At 53.2% G+C, this 17,667-nt stretch overlaps 2 protein-coding genes across 4 annotated transcripts; one reads left to right on the top strand and one right to left on the bottom strand.

The window, feature by feature from the left end:
• Window positions 1-4,394: 4,394 nt before the first annotated feature.
• On the top strand, window positions 4,395-10,031 carry CHPF2 (chondroitin polymerizing factor 2). 3 transcript variants are annotated; one of them, XM_005880080.2, is made up of 5 exons: window positions 4,395-4,491; window positions 4,747-5,887; window positions 6,309-6,873; window positions 7,517-7,699; window positions 8,606-10,031. In XM_005880080.2, exons 2-5 carry the CDS (start codon window positions 5,601-5,603, stop codon window positions 9,902-9,904), a joined length of 2,334 nt encoding a protein of 777 aa, XP_005880142.1. In that variant the 5' UTR covers window positions 4,395-4,491; window positions 4,747-5,600; the 3' UTR covers window positions 9,905-10,031. The 3 variants fall into 3 exon arrangements, with proteins under 3 accessions (XP_005880142.1, XP_014383698.1, XP_014383699.1); XM_014528212.1 differs by having other exon boundaries at window positions 4,398-5,887; XM_014528213.1 differs by lacking the exon at window positions 4,747-5,887 and having other exon boundaries at window positions 4,441-4,491.
• Window positions 10,032-10,158: 127 nt separating this feature from the next.
• SMARCD3 (SWI/SNF related, matrix associated, actin dependent regulator of chromatin, subfamily d, member 3) lies at window positions 10,159-15,554 on the bottom strand. Its single transcript, XM_005880081.2, has 11 exons — window positions 15,452-15,554; window positions 14,290-14,412; window positions 14,053-14,175; window positions 13,707-13,802; window positions 13,440-13,541; window positions 13,029-13,190; window positions 11,423-11,520; window positions 11,131-11,266; window positions 10,753-10,875; window positions 10,535-10,636; window positions 10,159-10,324 (listed from the first exon to the last, which is right to left on the bottom strand). The coding sequence occupies exons 1-11, from the start codon at window positions 15,500-15,502 to the stop codon at window positions 10,271-10,273; spliced, it is 1,170 nt and encodes a 389-aa protein (XP_005880143.1). The 5' UTR covers window positions 15,503-15,554; the 3' UTR covers window positions 10,159-10,270.
• Window positions 15,555-17,667: the final 2,113 nt, after the last annotated feature.

The following is a 17,667-nucleotide window of genomic DNA, read 5'->3' as shown; positions in this document are numbered from 1 at the left end:
GGACCTCACCTGTCATAGCATAACCAAGTGCATGAATTCTGGGAGCAAACTGCCTGCATTCAAACCCCAATGCTACCATTTACAGTGTGTGACCTGGGAAAAATACATTCTCTGTAAAGTGGGACTGATGATAGTACTTACCTCATATGGTTCTTAGAAGGATTAGAGTTTTGTTGGTTTGTTTTTGATTAATTCTCGCCCGAGGATATTTTGGTTAATTCTCGCCTGAGGATATTTTTTCCATTGATTTTTTTGAAAATTAGAAATTTACTATTTATTAGAGCATCAAAAATATGAAATATTTAGACATGAATCTGAGAAAAGGTGTAAGAGATCTAAACAGTAAAAATTATAAAACACTGCTAAGTTAAGATCTAAATAAATGAATACATTTACAATGTTCATGAGTCAAAAGACTATATAGTTACAATGTCAGTTATTCCAAAATTGATCTACAGATTCAATACAATCTCAATAAAAATCTTAGGATATGTTTTGTAGAAATTGACAAATCGGTTCTAAAATTCACATGGAAATTCAAAGGACCTAGAATGGCCTAAACAATTTTGGCAAAAAACAAAGTAGGATGACTGACACTACATGGCTTCAATTAAGGCAGTGTGTTAATGGCATCAAAATAGACAAGTAGATCAATGCAACAAAACAGAATCTAGTGCTGGGCCCCACAGACATGGACAACTGATTTGAGGCAATGGTGCAAAGGCAACTCAGTAGAAAAGGAACCATGCTTTCAAAAAATGGTGCTACAATAGGTGACCCATTTAAAAAGGAAAGGAGGGAGGAACTTAGGTCCACACCTCACATCCTATACAAAATTTAATTCAAACCAGATGATGGATTTAATGTAAAATTTTAAGTTATAAAAACAGGAAGGAAAAATAGGAGAAAGCCTTTATACACGTGGGTAAGGCAAATATTTCTTAAATATGATACTAAACCACAATCCATAAAAGAACAAACTGAAAAATTGGACCTCATCAATATTGAAATCTTATGCTCTTCAAAAGCTACTGTTAAGAGAATTGAAAAGACAAACCACAAGCTGGGAGAAAATATTTGGAAATCACCTCTATGAAAGAGGACTTGTGTTGATAATATATAAAGACCTCTTACATATCAATAAAAAGAAAACCCAATTAAAACATAGGCAGAAAATATGAACACCATTGATATTTTTAGAAAGAGTGAGACAGGGAGAGAGAAACATCAAGGTGAGAAAGACATATCAATTGGTTGCCTCCCACACACGCGCAGACTGGCGTGGGGGATCGAGCCTGCAAGCCAGGTACAGGCATGCCCTTGACTGGAATCGAACCTGAGACCCTTCAGTCGAGAGCCGATGTTCTAACTACTGGCTAGGGCAGGATTAGAGTTTAATTCTTGTAAACTGGCTAATAATTACTTAACCAGAGTTCTGATAGGCTTCCTTTTGCCTTTTTTGCTACTAGTAGAATCCTTGCCTAAGTATATACTGAATATTTATTTTATTTAATACATTTGACAAATAGTAAGCATCTACTCTGGACAGAAGCATTGTTTTAGGTAAAGAATATAGACAATAGCTGAGCAAAGCCTTTCTTCCAAGCACCTGTCTAAAATATGCCTCCCTCTCCCAGCCTCATTAAAATGTCTGGTTATGGGCAGGCTACAGGTTACAGAGAACTAACATTTATTATGCCCTTTCATCTATGCAAATCCATTTTTTTCTAAAAAATATATTTTATTGGTTTTTTTACAGAGAGGAAGGGAGAGGGATAGAGAGTTAGAAACATCGATGAGAGAGAAACATCGATCAGCTGCCTCCTGCACACTCCCCACTGGGTATGTGCCCGCAACCAAGGTACATGCCCTTTGACCGGAATCGAACCTGGGACCCTTGAGTCCGCAGGCCGACACTCTATCCATTGAGCCAAACAGGTTAGGGCTATGCAAATCCATTTAATCTCCCCCAACAAACCCCAAGGTGGGTATTATTACCATTTTACATATTGGAAACAAAGGCACAGAGCTGTTAATAACACATCACTGCTGGTAGGAGACAGTGGCAGGATTTAAGGCTGGAATTTGCTGGTTCCAGAACTCCAGCTCTAAAATGGCTCAGGTTATAACCAGTTACTTCAAGAAGCCACCTACATAGCCACCAATCATCTCCAGGATTTCTCATGAATCGACAGTTGCTTGGCAGTCTTCCTTCAGCACAGCATGAGTGGCTTAGAAAACTTGTTGGCCACTTAGAAATTCTGCCATTCTCACCCAGGGTTTACATATCTTTCAGGGAACAGATCTGGCAATGAGGGGAGAAGAAATGGGGAAATGGGGAGAGAGAGAGAGAGAGAGAGAGGTAGGTAGAGTAGGGAAGGACTGGCTAAATATGAAAAATCACAGAAGGTCAGTGCTGCAAGCAAGAACACTAGGTCTGAACTCGTCATTTAAATATGAAGAAATGAGACCCAAGGAAGGAAACATCTCATCCAGAATTACCTAGGAACTCAGTGAGAAGGGTCTGGAACTGTGCTGTTCACTGTGGTAGCCTAGCCACATGTGGCTATGGAGCACTTGAACTTGAACCTGAAATGTGACTGGTCTGAATTGAGATAAGCTGTATCAAATATGCATTCAATTTCAAAGATTGCATATGGGGGGGGAGGGAGAATGTAAAATATGTCAACTTTTTATATTGGTTATATGTTGAAATAATATTTTGGAACCCAGCCTGCGTGACTTAGTGGTTGAGTGTCGCCCTGATCTATGAAAGAGGAGATCACAGTTTGATTCCCAGTCAGGGCACATTCCTGGGTTTCAGGCTCCATCCCCAGTAGCGTGCAGGAGGCAGCCGATCAATGATTCTCTCCCATCATTGATGTTTCTATCTCTTTCTCCCTCTCCCTTCCTCTCTGAAATCAGTAAAAATATATGTATTAAAAAATGAAATATTTTGGATATATTTAATATTATAATAAGACATATATAAGAAAAATTTAAATTACATATATGGCTCACATTTGTGGCTCAGATTATATTTCTATTGGATAATGCTTATCTGGAACCTGTTATCATCCCACGTCCAGGTGATTGTCCCTATTCTCCTTTCTAGAGCTTCTTCTAACAAGTCATTTACCACCTTTTATGTGCCAGCTGCTGAGGGGAGCTCAAGTTGTGGTCTGAGGATAAGATCAAAACGCAGCAAAGGATAGCAGTCCTGGTGAGTTCTATCTTATATACTTCCTAGAATGATGGTTCTTAAACTCTATTAGCTTTGGTGTTCCCTTTTAATAGCAAACACTTTTTTAGAAAATATATTTCACTTACATGAATGTTCAATAGGGCAATTTTTTTTTTCTTAATGTGTTTTCATTGATTTCAGAGAGAGGAAGGGAGAAGGAGAGAGATAGGAACATCAATGATGAGAGAATCATTGATTGGCTGCCTCCTGCAGCCCTCAACTGGGGATGGAGTCTAAACCCAGGCATGTGCCCTGAGCGGGATTGGAACTGTGATTGCCTGGTTCATGGGTCAACGCTCAACCACTGATTCACACGGGCTGGGCCAGTAGGACGTGGTAAAGCCCCGGGACAGACCATTGTTACTTGGTGTGATACTGTCTTACAATGTGCAAGGCATCTGACGTTCTTGGCTCTTCCCCTTTAACATTTGGCAACAAAGTTGCTCCTGCACACCTCCCGCTTACCCCCGAGGATGTGCCGTCCTGGCCGGAGCCTCGGTGGTTGTCAGAAGCCCCGCCGGCCCCGGGCTGTGTTCCCCCCTCTCCAGGCCCTAGCTGCCCCGGCCTCCCCAGGTCTTCTCTCAGCCAGCCTCTCTCCTCTTTCTGGGCTCGGCTTTTTACCTGGAAAACTCACATTTCGTTTGGGTGACTCACTGAAACTCTGGATTCTCAGCCTTCCCAAATTCCCACTCTAATTCGTCCTGTCGTGTTTTCCCACGGGACTCGCCGTGTCTGCCGTGGCGCGTGTGACAGCTCGGGACTTCTGCCCGTGTGTATTCTGCCGGTCAGTGTGAGACTCTCAGCTCCCGAGGGAGGGACCACGCCCACCCGCCCGGCCCGGGCACTCGGTACCCACGACGATGGCCGGCAACTTCCAGGGCAACACCTGGCCGCCTGACGGAGCCGAGCGGCGGGTTCCGGAGCCGCGGGGAGAGTCCCGGGGCGGAACCGTGATCACTGGGGGGTACTTTCCAGGGCGGATGGGAGTTGGGATGGGAGTTGGGGTGGAAGGTTTGCGGCCCCCAGGGCCACTCGGAGGAGCAGCTGTGGAGCGCTCGCTGGCTCAAGAGGGGCGGCGGCACGCGGTCCCGAGGAGGAGCCGGGAGACCATAGAGAGGGCGCGGCGGAGCGAGCGGCCGGATGCGGTCACCATAGAGACGGGCTGACAGCGGGCGGAAGAGGAAGGAGGGGCCGGGCCGTGAGGTGGCAGCGGCCGCGGTGGAGCCGGCGCCTCGGCGGGACCTGGGGTCTGTTCCTCCTTCCCGCCCTCCCCCCGCCCCACGCCCTCGCCCTGCTCCGGTGACGGCGCTGCTCGCGGCGGTCACATCCTCCCCCCTTCGCCCCGGGCCTGCTGCCGGGCCTCCCCCTGCGGCCCCGCGGAAGCCCCGGGCACGGGGTCCTGGCCCTCCTCTCAGTCCCCCGCCCTCGGCAGCTCCGTGACGCAGCCGGTTTTGTTTGTTTGGAGACTAACAGCTAACAGTCGCCTTGGGCCTTCTTTCCAGGACTGGGATGGGTCCGTGATCGCAGAGGGAGCGCCGCGGCCAGCCTGTACAGAACCCGCGAGGCCTCGAGCCGCTCCTCGGCCTCTCGGTTTGGCTTGGTTTGGTTTGGGAACCTGGGGCCCTGGTACGACGGGACAGCGAGGGGCTCTGACACCGCCCTCCGCAGTTACTGCTAATTGCCTCCTGTCCTCCCGGAGAGGGAGGTGGCAGCACCGCCTCTGAGCATCTGGGCTTGGGGAAGGAGGTGCTGCAAAATGGCCCCGGCAGCCACCGTGCCCCTGTGAGAGCTGGGGGCTGGGGCTCGCTCTCTGCCCCCTCATTTGGGTGGGCAGAGCTTCCGTGTGCCATGCCAGTGGCTCTCGCCCCCTCCTGACTGGGCGGAGGGTCCCCAGGCTCTGGGGAAGGGTAGGGGGCAGCGCCTCGGGTGGCGCCCTGTTCTGATGCAGCAGGTGCTTTCCCCTGACCCCTTCTGTAGCAGCTGCTGCTGGCTCGTGACTTGGTCTACAGATGTGCGTGGGCCTTTTTGGGTTACGTTTGGCAGGAGTGAGTGTTGTTGCCTCCCTTTTCTACGGGAAGACAGGCCATAAGCCGTTAGTGGGCGAATTGGAGTCTAATATTTATTACCGTCTGGACTGAGGGTTAGATCTGGCACTTTGATAACTGGAGATCAGCCAGACAGGATTGTGAAGACGGGACCGTCCAGCTTACTGGGGATGCTGGGCCTGGAAGCAAACACGCCTTGTTCTGCTGCTGAGCTCATGGACCCCAGGTTCCCTGGTTAAAACTGCATGCCTACCACTGGCCTGGCACCCGTCAACCCACTGAGTGATCCTTGAGGCTGTGCCCTCCGGAGCATGCGCACAGCAGGGCCTACCACCATGCGACTGAGCTCCCTGTTGGCTCTCCTGCGACCAGCGCTGCCCCTCATCCTGGGGCTGTCTCTGGGATGCAGCCTGAGCCTCTTGCGGGTTTCCTGGATCCAGGGTGAGGGAGAAGATCCCTGTGTAGAGGCTATGGGGGAACCAGGAGGCCTGCAGAATCCTGACTCAAGAATTGGGCTTGACCAAAGTGATGAAGAGTTCAAACCCCGGATTGTTCCCTACTATAGGGATCCCAACAAGCCTTACAAGAAGGTGCTGAGGTGAGAGCTGCATGTGTGCATAGCCCCCGACCCCACTTTAGGGCTGCTCTAAGGCCTTGCCTCTGCCTTCAGTGGTAATCTGTGTTGGGCCCGTGGAGCAATTCTTACCATCGTGGTTCTATTTCTTTTTTCCCCCGCTTCCTCAGTCTAAGAAAGTCTCACCTATTGGTGTTACATTAGTGCTGGATGTTCTTAGATAGGGTAGGAATTGCATCTACTTCGTCTAGTCCATCATTAGTAAGCCCCTCCCCAATGTCAGCTGTTCAGAGGATGCTTACTCCAGGAGCTAATTAATACTGATGAGGAGGTCTCTTCTCTTTTCTCACCTTCAACTACCTCATTTCTAGAGGGATGTGTATGCTATACAACCTGGGTTCCTGAGATGAGGGAGCTGACCCTTGACAGACCGGTCTCTCCACAGGACTCGGTACATCCAGACAGAGCTGGGCTCTCGGGAGCGGTTGCTGGTGGCTGTCCTGACTTCCCGGGCCACGCTGTCCACTTTGGCCGTGGCTGTGAACCGCACAGTGGCCCACCACTTCCCTCGGTTGCTCTACTTCACTGGGCAGCGGGGGGCCCGGGCTCCAGCAGGGATGCAGGTGGTATCTCATGGGGACGAGCGACCGGCCTGGCTCATGTCGGAGACCCTGCGCCATCTCCACACACACTTTGGGGCCGACTACGACTGGTTCTTCATCATGCAGGATGACACGTATGTGCAGGCCCCCCGCCTGGCAGCCCTTGCTGGCCACCTCAGCATCAACCAAGACCTGTATTTGGGCCGGGCGGAGGAGTTCATTGGCGCCGGCGAGCAGGCCCGGTACTGCCATGGGGGCTTTGGCTACCTGTTGTCTCGGAGTCTCCTGCTTCGATTGCGGCCACATCTGGATGGCTGCCGAGGGGACATTCTCAGTGCCCGTCCTGATGAGTGGCTTGGCCGCTGCCTCATCGACTCTCTGGGTATCGGCTGTGTCTCACAGCACCAGGTGACAGCCCTTTCAAGTCTGTCCGGGTCTCTGACAACTTAGTAGTGACTGAGGGATTGGTCTCCAGGCTAGGTGATGCTGGCTCCTTCCCAGCAGCACATGCGGCCTCTGGTTTGCCCTTCACAGATAGGGAGTGTGCCTCTGGCTGCCCTGCTGCCCTCAGGCAGTCTTAGCCCCGGGGGCATCTTGTCAGGGACCCTGTGAGAAGATAGAAAGGTGCCCCCTCCTCAGTCCTCCATCCATCTGCCCTGACACACGCACAGTCGTGAACAATCTGGGAATGTTCTAGAGATGGCTACTCTCTTGGAGAAGTGAGGTAATCCCTGTTCTAGCCCTGAGAGCTGCCCTGTCTTTGAGACCAGCATCGTAGGAGTACTTGCTGGCTCGTGGTGTTCATTCCCTGGAGAAACAGTAGGGCTCTCTGGGGAAGAGGGTACCCTTAGTTGCCTACTGAACATTGTTTTTTCCAAAATTTAGCAGTGAGAGTAAGGCCAAGGTTAAGGGGACACTGGACTGAGCCTCCGCTTCCTCTGTCCTTGCACGGCAGCAGCAGTCATAGGGGTGAATGCTGGGTTTGGTCAGGGCTGGTTGAGACGGGCAGCCCTCCGTGTGTGGGATTGATTGGTCTGATTGGTCCCTCTAGGGGCAGCAGTATCGCTCATTTGAACTGGCCAAAAATAGAGACCCGGAGAAGGAGGGGAGCTCGGCTTTCCTGAGTGCCTTTGCAGTGCACCCTGTATCGGAGGGGACCCTCATGTACCGGCTCCACAAGCGCTTCAGCACTCTGGAGCTGGAGCAGACATACAGCGAAATAGAGCAACTGCAGGTGAGCCGGGTCGGCTGGAATGAGGGGGAGGCTGGTAGGGTAGGAAGAAGCTGACCATACCTAAATTCTTTTTTATCCTCTCCCGAGGATATTTTTCCATTGATTTTTAGAGAGAGTGGAAGGGAGGGGAGAGACAGAAAAAGAAACATCGATGTGAGAGAGAGAAGACACATTCATTGGTTGCCTCCCACATGTGCCCCGACCAGGGCCGGGGATCAAGCCTGCAAATGAGGTACATGCCCTTGACTGGAATTAAACCCAGGATCCTTTAGTCCTCGGGCCAGTGCTCTATCCATGGAGTCAGACAGGCTAGGGCTAACTGTACCTAAATTTAAAACAGCTCCAGAGAGAAGGGGCTCTTGGGTCCAGGCCAATCATCAGATGAGCTCCTGGAAAGACCCGGATGCAGTTAGAAGGGTTTGATGGTGAACTGTGAGGGTCAGGGCTCGGAACAGTGCGCCTCTCCACCAAGGAGGCCACAACCCCAAAGTCCCCTAATTTCTATCACTGTCCTAAAAAAACCAAGGGTTTGAAGAATATTCTAGTTTATTGTGGGGTTGTCAGAGGTGAAGAACAGGTGAACACAAAGGTGTGTTCTCAGGAGGATGCGAGTACTTTGGGTTTTGGAGGGGGAGCCGTTGAGCATTGTATTTCAGGATGCTTTAAGGTCTGTCTGCCAAAGCACATTCCTCCCCGCCGGCCTCCTCACTGCATTTGTGTACAGGGGGTGTAATTCATATGCCTACTGCGTTTATAGAGGAAGAATGTAAGGTACAGGGAATTGAGTGGTTAGCCAAGGGGCACCCCACTAAGTGTCAGGACAGAGCGCAGAGCCCAGGGCGGGGCGGGTCCTGTGGACTACCTAGCTCCCCCGGTTTGACTAACTGTGTGTCCCTCCTGCCCTAGGCTCAGATCCGGAACCTGACCGTGCTGACCCCCGAGGGGGAGGCAGGGCTGAGCTGGCCTGTGGGGCTCCCGGCCCCGTTCACACCACGCTCTCGATTTGAGGTGCTGGGCTGGGACTACTTCACAGAACAGCACACCTTCTCCTGTGCAGATGGGGCGCCCAAGTGCCCACTGCAAGGAGCTAGCCGGGCGGACGTGGGCGATGCTGTGGAGACGGCTCTGGAGCAGCTGAATCGGCGCTATCAGCCCCGGCTGCGATTCCAGAAGCAGCGGCTGCTCAATGGCTACCGGCGCTTCGACCCAGCGCGGGGCATGGAGTACACCCTGGACCTACTGCTGGAAGCTGTGACGCAGCGTGGGCACCGGCGGGCTCTGGCCCGCAGGGTCAGCCTGCTTCGGCCGCTGAGTCGAGTGGAAATCCTGCCTATGCCCTATGTCACGGAGGCCACCCGTGTGCAGCTGGTGCTGCCGCTCCTGGTGGCGGAAGCTGCTTTGGCCCCTGCTTTCCTCGAGGCCTTTGCGGCCAGCGTTCTGGAGCCACGAGAGCACGTGTTGCTCACCCTCCTGCTGGTCTATGGGCCACAGGAAGGTGGCCGAGGGGCCCTGGACCCGTTTCTCGGGGTGAAGGCTGCAGTGGCCGAGTTGGAGCGACGGTACCCTGGGACGAGGCTGGCCTGGCTCGCAGTGCGGGCGGAGGCCCCTTCCCAGGTACGGCTCATGGACGTGGTGTCCAAGAAGCACCCGGTGGACACGCTTTTCTTCCTCACCACTGTGTGGACCCGGCCTGGACCAGAGGTGCTCAACCGCTGCCGCATGAATGCCATCTCTGGCTGGCAGGCCTTCTTCCCCGTCCATTTCCAGGAGTTCCACCCCGCTCTGGCACCACAGAAGTCTCCCCCGGGGGCTGGCCCTGACCCCCCATCCCCTCCTGGTGCTGACCCTGCCCGGGGGGGTCCTGGAGGAGGCCGGTTTGACCGCCAGGCTTCCGCGGAGGGCTGCTTCTACAATGCCGACTACCTGGCTGCCCGCGCACGGCTGGCTGCTGAACTGGCAGGCCAGGAAGAGGAGGAAGCCCTGGAGGGGCTGGAGGTGATGGATGTGTTCCTCCGGTTCTCAGGGCTCCACCTCTTCCGAGCCGTGGAGCCAGGGCTGGTGCAGAAGTTCTCCCTGCGGGACTGCAGCCCTCGGCTCAGTGAGGAACTCTATCACCGCTGCCGCCTAAGCAACCTGGAGGGGCTGGCTGGCCGGGCCCAGCTGGCCATGGCCCTGTTCGAGCAGGAGCAGGGCAACAGCACCTAGCCTCGGGCTGCCAGGTGGTTCCCCTTTCTGCCTCAGCCCCAGGAGGGCAAGGCAAGATGGATGGAGAGCTTGTGGCTGTATTTTTTTTAAAATAAGAAAATGTGATTAAAAAGTGTCTTCTGCCAAAGTGATTTTAGGTCTAGGGAAACGGAGTCAGGAGAAGAATCTCAGGGAGGGGCTGGGGAGTTTTCCCAGAGGGACCTACTGCCTCCCCCTTCCTCCTCTCTCCCAGTTGCCAATGACCACACAGCTGCTAGCAGATGAATGACCTTTAATCCAGTTCCCCACCTCCCACAGGTGGGCAGAGGGGTGCTGGCAGAGCCTGGGTCAGGCGGCCCTGGCCCGCAGTGCTCATTTGCAGGGCTCCTAGGTGTTGCGCACCACCAGCGACTGCTCCAGCTCCTGCCTGCGCTGCTGGATCTTTAGAGAAATCAGAGCAGGAGCAGGGTTACGTGTTGCTGGTGAGTGACAGGACGACCCCAACCACCCGCTGCCCACCCTGGAAGAGCATCTGGGAGCAGGGAGGGCTCCCAGGAGGTGAGGGACATGGTGGAGTGGCAAGGGCACTGGAGGCTGAGGAAGGAAGTTTCTCAGTGAGGAGGGGCCTGAGGTGCCCGGGCCCCTTCACACCTTGCAGTAGAAGTAGCGGCTGACCGCTTCCTGAGACCAGGGCTGGTGGTAGAACTCAGCCCGGCGCTCCTCCTCAGGGTTGCCTGCCACATCTGTCATCACCTGGGAGGGAGAATGGAGTCAGCCCTGAGCCCGGGCCCTTCCTGCCCCTGTGTACAACCTTTACTGTCTTCCTGATATGCTTGTCTTCCATCCAGTGCTCCCCAAGTCCCCTTCACCTTGAGGTCCCGGCTCTGGGAGCAGAGCAGGTCTTGGATGTAGCCTTTGGGGTCTCTGGAGAAGCTTAGCATGAAGTCCCTCTGGATCTTGAGCTGGTTTATGGACTCAATCGTCTCATGGATCTACAGGTAGAAAGACAGAAGCTTTCACCTGGCTGTGGTGATGTGGAAGAAGGGGGGAGGGGGAGGGAGGCACATGGGGGAAGGGCTGCTGCTGTTCCTTGGAAGAACAGTCCCTCGGGCCCCAGGTCTCTGCAGTCCCAGGGGAGGGGGTGTTAAGTCCTTCATCTCTCCATAGGCCCATGCTCGTGTCTATTCTGTCTGTACTCTGTCATTTCTGGGTTAACATCCCACTGCAGCTCTGGGCTCTGGCCCCACCTTACTGTCCAGAGCGCTGATCTCCTGCTGGTTGGCCGTGGACAGGAGGAAACTGCTCATCTGCCCCTTCAGTGGCTCCTCCACCTCCACATCAATGTCATAGCACGCCGTCTTCTTCTGGTCCGACGGGTCCACGCTGCCAGGAAGTCCAGCCCTTGGAGTTCACCTGCCCCCACAGAGGCCAAGGGCCCCAGGGCAGGCGCAGTGGGGAGGGAGGGGGCATTGGGATGGGCGGGACAGGCAGGACAGGAGGAAATGATTCCCCGGTCTGAGGAGCAAGCAGGGGCCTCACCTGATGACGTGATTGATGACAATTGGGTCAGGGGGCAACAGCAGGGCTGTGAGGCGTTGGGGAATCTCAGAAAACTTCAGCCGGGGACAATCAAAAATCTGAGGCAGGAGGAAGAGGTCACTCTTTTGTGCTTGGAAAGAGCATAACTACAGTTCTAGATCCTTTCTGGAAAGGCCACAAGAAGCCAGGAGCATCTGATTCACGGGTCTGAAACTAGGGGCCCATGGGCTGGTGCGGTGCAGTGGTTGAGGATGGACCCTGGGTCTGCCTGCCTAGATACAAATCCTGCTCCCACCACTTACTCTGCAGCCTGAGCAAGTTACTTAATGACTCAGACCTCAGTTTCTTCATCTCTAGAATGGGGATAATAGTAGTACCCCTCTCTCAGGGTTGTGGTTAGAATTCAGTGCATCAATACACTCAACGTGCTTGGAACATACCTGCCTGACACGTGGTATGTGCTCAATAAACATCAACTGTTCTTTTTACTCCTCAGGTTTATCTGCTGTATTTATTTAAAATGTATTAAGAAGAATCTCTACTGCCCTGGCTGGTTGCTCAGTGGTTAGAGCGTCAGCCTGTGGACCGAAGGGTCATGGGTTCAATTCTGGGTCAAGGGCACATACCTCAGTTGCAGGTTCTATCCCCAGCCCCATAAGGGCACATGCAGGAGGCAACCAGTCAATGTGTTTCTCACATTGATGTTTCTCTTTCCCTCTTCCCTCCCACTCTCCCTAAAAAGGTCACTGGGGGAAAAGTATCGGCTCAGTGGTTGAATGCTGACCCATGAACCAGGAGATCATGGTTCGATTCACAGTCAGGGCACATGCCCAGGTTTCAGGCTCGATCCCCAGTAGGGGGTGTGCAGGAGGCAGTGGATTGATGATTCTCTCTCATCACTGATGTTTCTATCTCCCTCTCCCTCCCTCTCGCTGAAATAAAAAATATATTTTAAAAAGATATCCTCAGCATGGCTTAGTGGTCGAGTGTCGTCCTATGAACCAGGAGGTCACGATTCAATTCCCAGGTTGCGGGCTCGATCCCCAGTGTGGGCTGTGCAAGAGGCAGCAGATCCATGATTCTCTCTCATCGATGTTTCTATCTCTTTCTCCCTCTCCCTTTCTCTCTGAAATCAATAAGAATATATTTAAATTAAACAAATAAAAAGATATCCTCGGGTGAGGATTAAAAAAAAATCTCTACTTTGGTAGAATTTTTGTCAAACCCCTTTCATAGCAATTTGATTTTCCTAACTGCCCAGTGGGTTAGATGGGACAGATAAGGAACAAGGCTCAAAATGGCCAAGTAATTCACCCAGAGTCAGGACCCAGGACCAGACCCCCTGAGATCCAACTCTGAGTGCCAAGAATATTACATTCCTGAGAGCTTTTTGGGGTTCCACTCCTCTCTGATCTGGGATGGCAAAAATGCAGCACAGAGCTACACCATGGTAGGGCCTGGACTAGGACCCTGGTCTCTGGCTCTGAGAGAGTGACTATGGTTTCTAATACCTGAGAATCTAAAGATAGGGGTGGTATTACCTTAGTAGAGGCACTTCCCCTACCGGTGACTCTGTCTGCTCCCCACGTCCCTGGGCTCAGGGTACCTGCTGGAAATACTTGTCCCCATTGATGTATTCCTTGTCATGGGAGTCCTGCAGCCTGTTGGTCTTCACATACTGCCACAGGGCCTGGACGATGGCTGAGCGGCTCTGCGTGTGCAAGCCCAGCAGCCGGGCCAGGCGGGGATCCAGTTTGAACTGGGGAGGCTGTGAAAAGGTGACCATGAAAATTAGGGAGTGGAAAGAGCTCAAAGCCAGGCAGCTTGGGACTGGGGTGGAAGTGGGGGGTACGACATGGTGATTGGGCTCCTTGGAAATGTGCTTCTGGAGACGGGGTTAGTGAGGATGGGTCTCTTGGGATGCCTACCTTGGGGGCCTTCGCCCACCTGTCTAAGAGAAAGGGTGTGGGTGGCCAAAGGCCTCATGGTGCCTGAAGGGTGGGGGACTGGCACGGACCTGGTAGTCCAGCATGAGGAGCAGCGTGCAGCGCACACTCAGGTCCCCCGGCCTCTTCACCTGGAACCCATCCGTCTCCTGGGTGGTGGGCGTCCGGTGCCACTGTCCAGGGGAGAAGAGCTGGGTCACGTCACAGGCCCATTTGGGCTGGTGAGGCTTGGGGCTCTAGGGTGGTCCCTGGTGCAAATCTGTGCAGCTGATGGGACTGCAGGACTTGGGCCTGTGGAAGGGTGGCAATTCTAGGGCAATATGGGGTCTGGGTCTTACCTCAACTAGGTGGTTGTCAGGGCCATAAAGGTCTTTGTCTAGTTCAATGACCAAACTCTTGAAGAAGGAAGAGAACTTTCGCTTCTGCTTGCTGGGCTGTGGGAGAAGAACAGGGACTGTGGGGGCAGAACAGGGACCATGGGGGCAGAATGAGTTGGGAGGGGGTGGGGCTGGTTGGGTAGGGCAGCATGGTTAGAAGCAGGCCTCTGCACCCCTGATGTCCCTCCAGGCCACCCACCCTGGGCAGGGCTGACTCCCTAACCCTCAGTGCAAACATCTAGTTCTGTCCTCAGTCCAGCCCCATACCCACCCCAGGACACCTGGAGAGACCTGGGCCAAGACGTACGTCATCCAGGAGTTTCCCCTCCACCCGCAGCTCCCAGGAGGCGATGCTGCCGTCAGAATCCTCAGCATCGGGCTTCGCAGGGTTAAACGTATTGGAGATATAGAGACGCAGCTTCCGCTTTTGCTGTAGAAATAAAGAGTGTCCCACAGAGCAAGCACTGTGTGCCCTTCCCGCAACCCCACATCTCCATTCTGGGAACAGGACGTAGAGCGCCTTCCCACCCCTAAACCAAGGCACCTTCATCGGCCTCTTCAGAGCCTCCTGGATGTCCACCCGCTTCCGCATGATGGTTTGATCCAGTTTCCTCTCAAACGCCAGGAGGTCCATGTAAGCCTGGGATTCAGGGACCAGCTCCCGGATCTGGAAGAGGAGGAGCAAGGCAGGGAACAGGGGCTCAGCCAGTCTTGTAGGTGGAATGTGTGCGTATCACGTGCTTCCAGGTACAGAGATGGAGGGGAGCTGGCTGGTTCTGGGACTTCTGAGAGTGAGAATGGGACCTCTCCCCAGGACTGCGTACCCAGCAGTAGCAGTCTCAGGTATAGGGACAAAAACTGCTTCTCCCTCCAGGGCAGTGGTTCTCAACCTTCCTAATGCCGCGACCCTTTAATACAGTTCCTCATGTGGTCGTGACCCCCAACCATAAAATTATTTTTGTTGCTACTTCATAACTGTAATGTTGCTACTGTTATGAATCGTAATGTAAATATCTGATATGCAGGATGTATTTTCATTGTTACAAATTGAACATAATTAAAGCATAGTGATTAATCACAAAAACAATATGTAATTATATATGTGTTTTCCGATGGTCTTAGGCGACCCCTGTGAAAGGGTCGTTCGACCCCTAAAGGGGTCGCGACCCACAGGTTGAGAACTGCTGCTCTAGGGAGACCCATGCATTTCATGATTAGGGAAGGCCAGAGCCACCATGGACCCCAACAAACTCGGGCTTCACCTCCTCCTCTGGTCCTTTCCTTTGTCACACAGCCTCTGGGCTTTCCTTGGGTGTCTGCAAATTGGCTAGGACCTTGGTGTCCCTGAGGCAGTTAGGGGATGTGGTTGCTTGCCTCTGCCCTGGCACCTCACCCAGTCACTCCAACTGATGTCTAAACCAGCTATCCCCCCGCCGACGCCCCCCGAGCTCAGCATGTGTTTGGACCGCTGCAATTCAGTCCACTGCACCCCAGGCCCAGGATGCTACCCCTTTGGGTTCTGTTCCTTCCCTCTATCCCACCCCCTCCCTCTGGCCTGGGGAGCCTCACTTCTTAATTAGCTTTTTAAACAAAAAGTAAAAGTGATTGTGACCGCTGAAGCTCTGCTCCTTAGGGGGAGGGGAGACAAATGAGGTGGGGCAGCAAGGGGTGGGGGTCTGCTGGGGGCTTCTGTGAAAGGCACTCACCCTTTGAGGGAGGATTTTGTCAGCCATCTTCCTCCTCTTGGCACTGTACATTTTTTAAAGAAAAAACCAGGTTACCATGGTAACAGATCTGGGAGTAAGGAGGCCACCTGCTAAATTATCCCCCCTCTCCGCCCGCCTGGCTGGGGTTTCCACAGCCCACTCCTCTGCCTGCTCAAGGGGCGACAACGGTGTTGTGTGGCCTCGTGCTCTGTCCTCTCTAAGGGGGCAGAGGTGACTCCTCCTTTCTCTGGCCTGGGAGCCTCCTTCTGCCCCAGGCATGTGCCCTGACAGGGCCAGACCATCGTAGACTTAGGGGCTGAGGCGGGGAGCTGCAGAAGTGTTTGGGGAAAGCTGGGAAGGAGAGAGGACAGAGGAGAGAGAGGATGGCTCCTGAGGACTTTCCTATGCTGCCAAACTGGGGGGGCACTGTCCAAGGGAGGCTAGTTGACCCCCTGACCCCAATCCCTGGAGCAGGAGGTGATGACGTGAAGCTGGTGAGGACTGCACCTCTGCCACCCTGGGCTTGGAGGAGATGCTGAGAGGAGAGGGAGCTGGTGCCCTTGGACCACCTGCCAACAGGGTCCAGGGACACACTCCTAGGGACTCAGAGTGTGTGTGTGTGGGGGGACATTCTCCCCTGGGACGTGACTTCGGGTGGAATTGGACTATTCTTGACCAACTAGCTGCTTCTGTCTTCCAAAAGCACCCCAGAGAATCCTTGGCAAGTGAATAGCCCAGCGTAAAGGATGGCTCTATACTGCCCCCATGTGGTGTTCTCAACTACTGCCCCTCCCTGTCCAGAAATCTATTCTAAGGCTAGAAGAGTAGCTTTCATTCAAGGTCTGACTTGTTTTTGTTTGTTTTGTTTTTGTTAATCCCCACCCGAGGATATTTTCCCATTGATTTTTAGAGAGAATGGAAGAGAGAGGGAAAGACAGAAAGAAACAATGATGTGAGAGAAACACATCGATTGGTTGCCTCATGCTGGGGCTCAGGCTGGGGAGGAGCCTGCAACCAAGGTATGTGCCCTTGACTGGAATTGAACCCGGGACCCTTTGGTCCGCAGGCTGATGCTCTATCCACTGAGCAAAACCGGCTAGGGCTGTTTTTGTGGTTTTTAAAAGACATTTTTATTGATTTCAGAGAGGAAGGAAGAGGGGAAGAGAGATAGAAACATCAATGATGAGAAAGAATCACTGATCAGCTACCTCCTGCATGCCCCTCACTGGGGATTGAGTCCGCAACCCAGGCATGTGCCCTGACTGGGAATCGAACCTGTGACCTCAGGTAGACGCTCAGCCATTGAGCCACACCGGCCAGGCAGGTCTGACTTGTTTTGAACAAAGTATCTATGTGAGACTCTCCATTTGTACAAAATAAATCAGGGACTTGTTAACTGTATAACAGGATGATTTATTTTGAAAGAGAATTCACCGTAGGATTCCTATGAACAGGGAATTTTCCTCAATGTGTAAAAAATGTTTTATAATGAGGTATAATCCATATTACACATTTTACAGGACTCCATGTGGTGAGCAGAGGGAAGCATGTGTGTTTGGCTAAATAGTGAAACCCAAAGGGGCATTTCTCTCGTCATGCACCAGCAGGAGCTTTGGGGGTGCCACCAGAAGGCCCCAACAAGGACATGGGCTGGCCCTGGGGGCTTGGGGGCAGACCTGATCCAGAGGCCAGATTATGACAGCTCTTCAACCTTTGAGTGCCTGCGAGCAGGACTGGGCAGAAGACACCCCCTCACCCCAACAGGGCAAATTCCCAAGCTACACACACACACACACACACACACACACACACACACACACACACGCCAGGGATTCGGATTTCCAAGATCTGGAATGGGGCTTTAAACAGTCAAGCCAGGGAATTCTGGGGAAGGTGCACCGGACAACCACACTTTGAGAAACACAGTCTCACAGCTCTGCTCTCAGGCCTTCTGCCAGCACCCACCCCCCAATCCCAAAGGCTGAAGCATCATCCTTAACCTGGGAACAAGGGCTGGAGAGAGGGCTGGAGCAGGTGACAAGGAGAAAGGGCGCTGCGGCCGCAGCTCGGCTACGGTGGGCACACAAAGGAACCAGAGCAGTGCCCTCACTCCACTTCTCCGGAGGGCATCCCTCCCGGGACGCCTCGGCCCCTGCTGATCATGCCTCCTCGCCCCTGCCAATCCCGCTCCTCGCCCCCCCCTCCCTGCGGCCCGC

Source organism: Myotis brandtii, unplaced genomic scaffold (genome assembly GCF_000412655.1).
Source record: "Myotis brandtii unplaced genomic scaffold, ASM41265v1 scaffold624, whole genome shotgun sequence".
NCBI lineage: Eukaryota > Metazoa > Chordata > Mammalia > Chiroptera > Vespertilionidae > Myotis > Myotis brandtii.
Note: the sequence above shows the minus strand (reverse complement) of the source record. Positions and strands in the feature narration are given on the sequence as shown.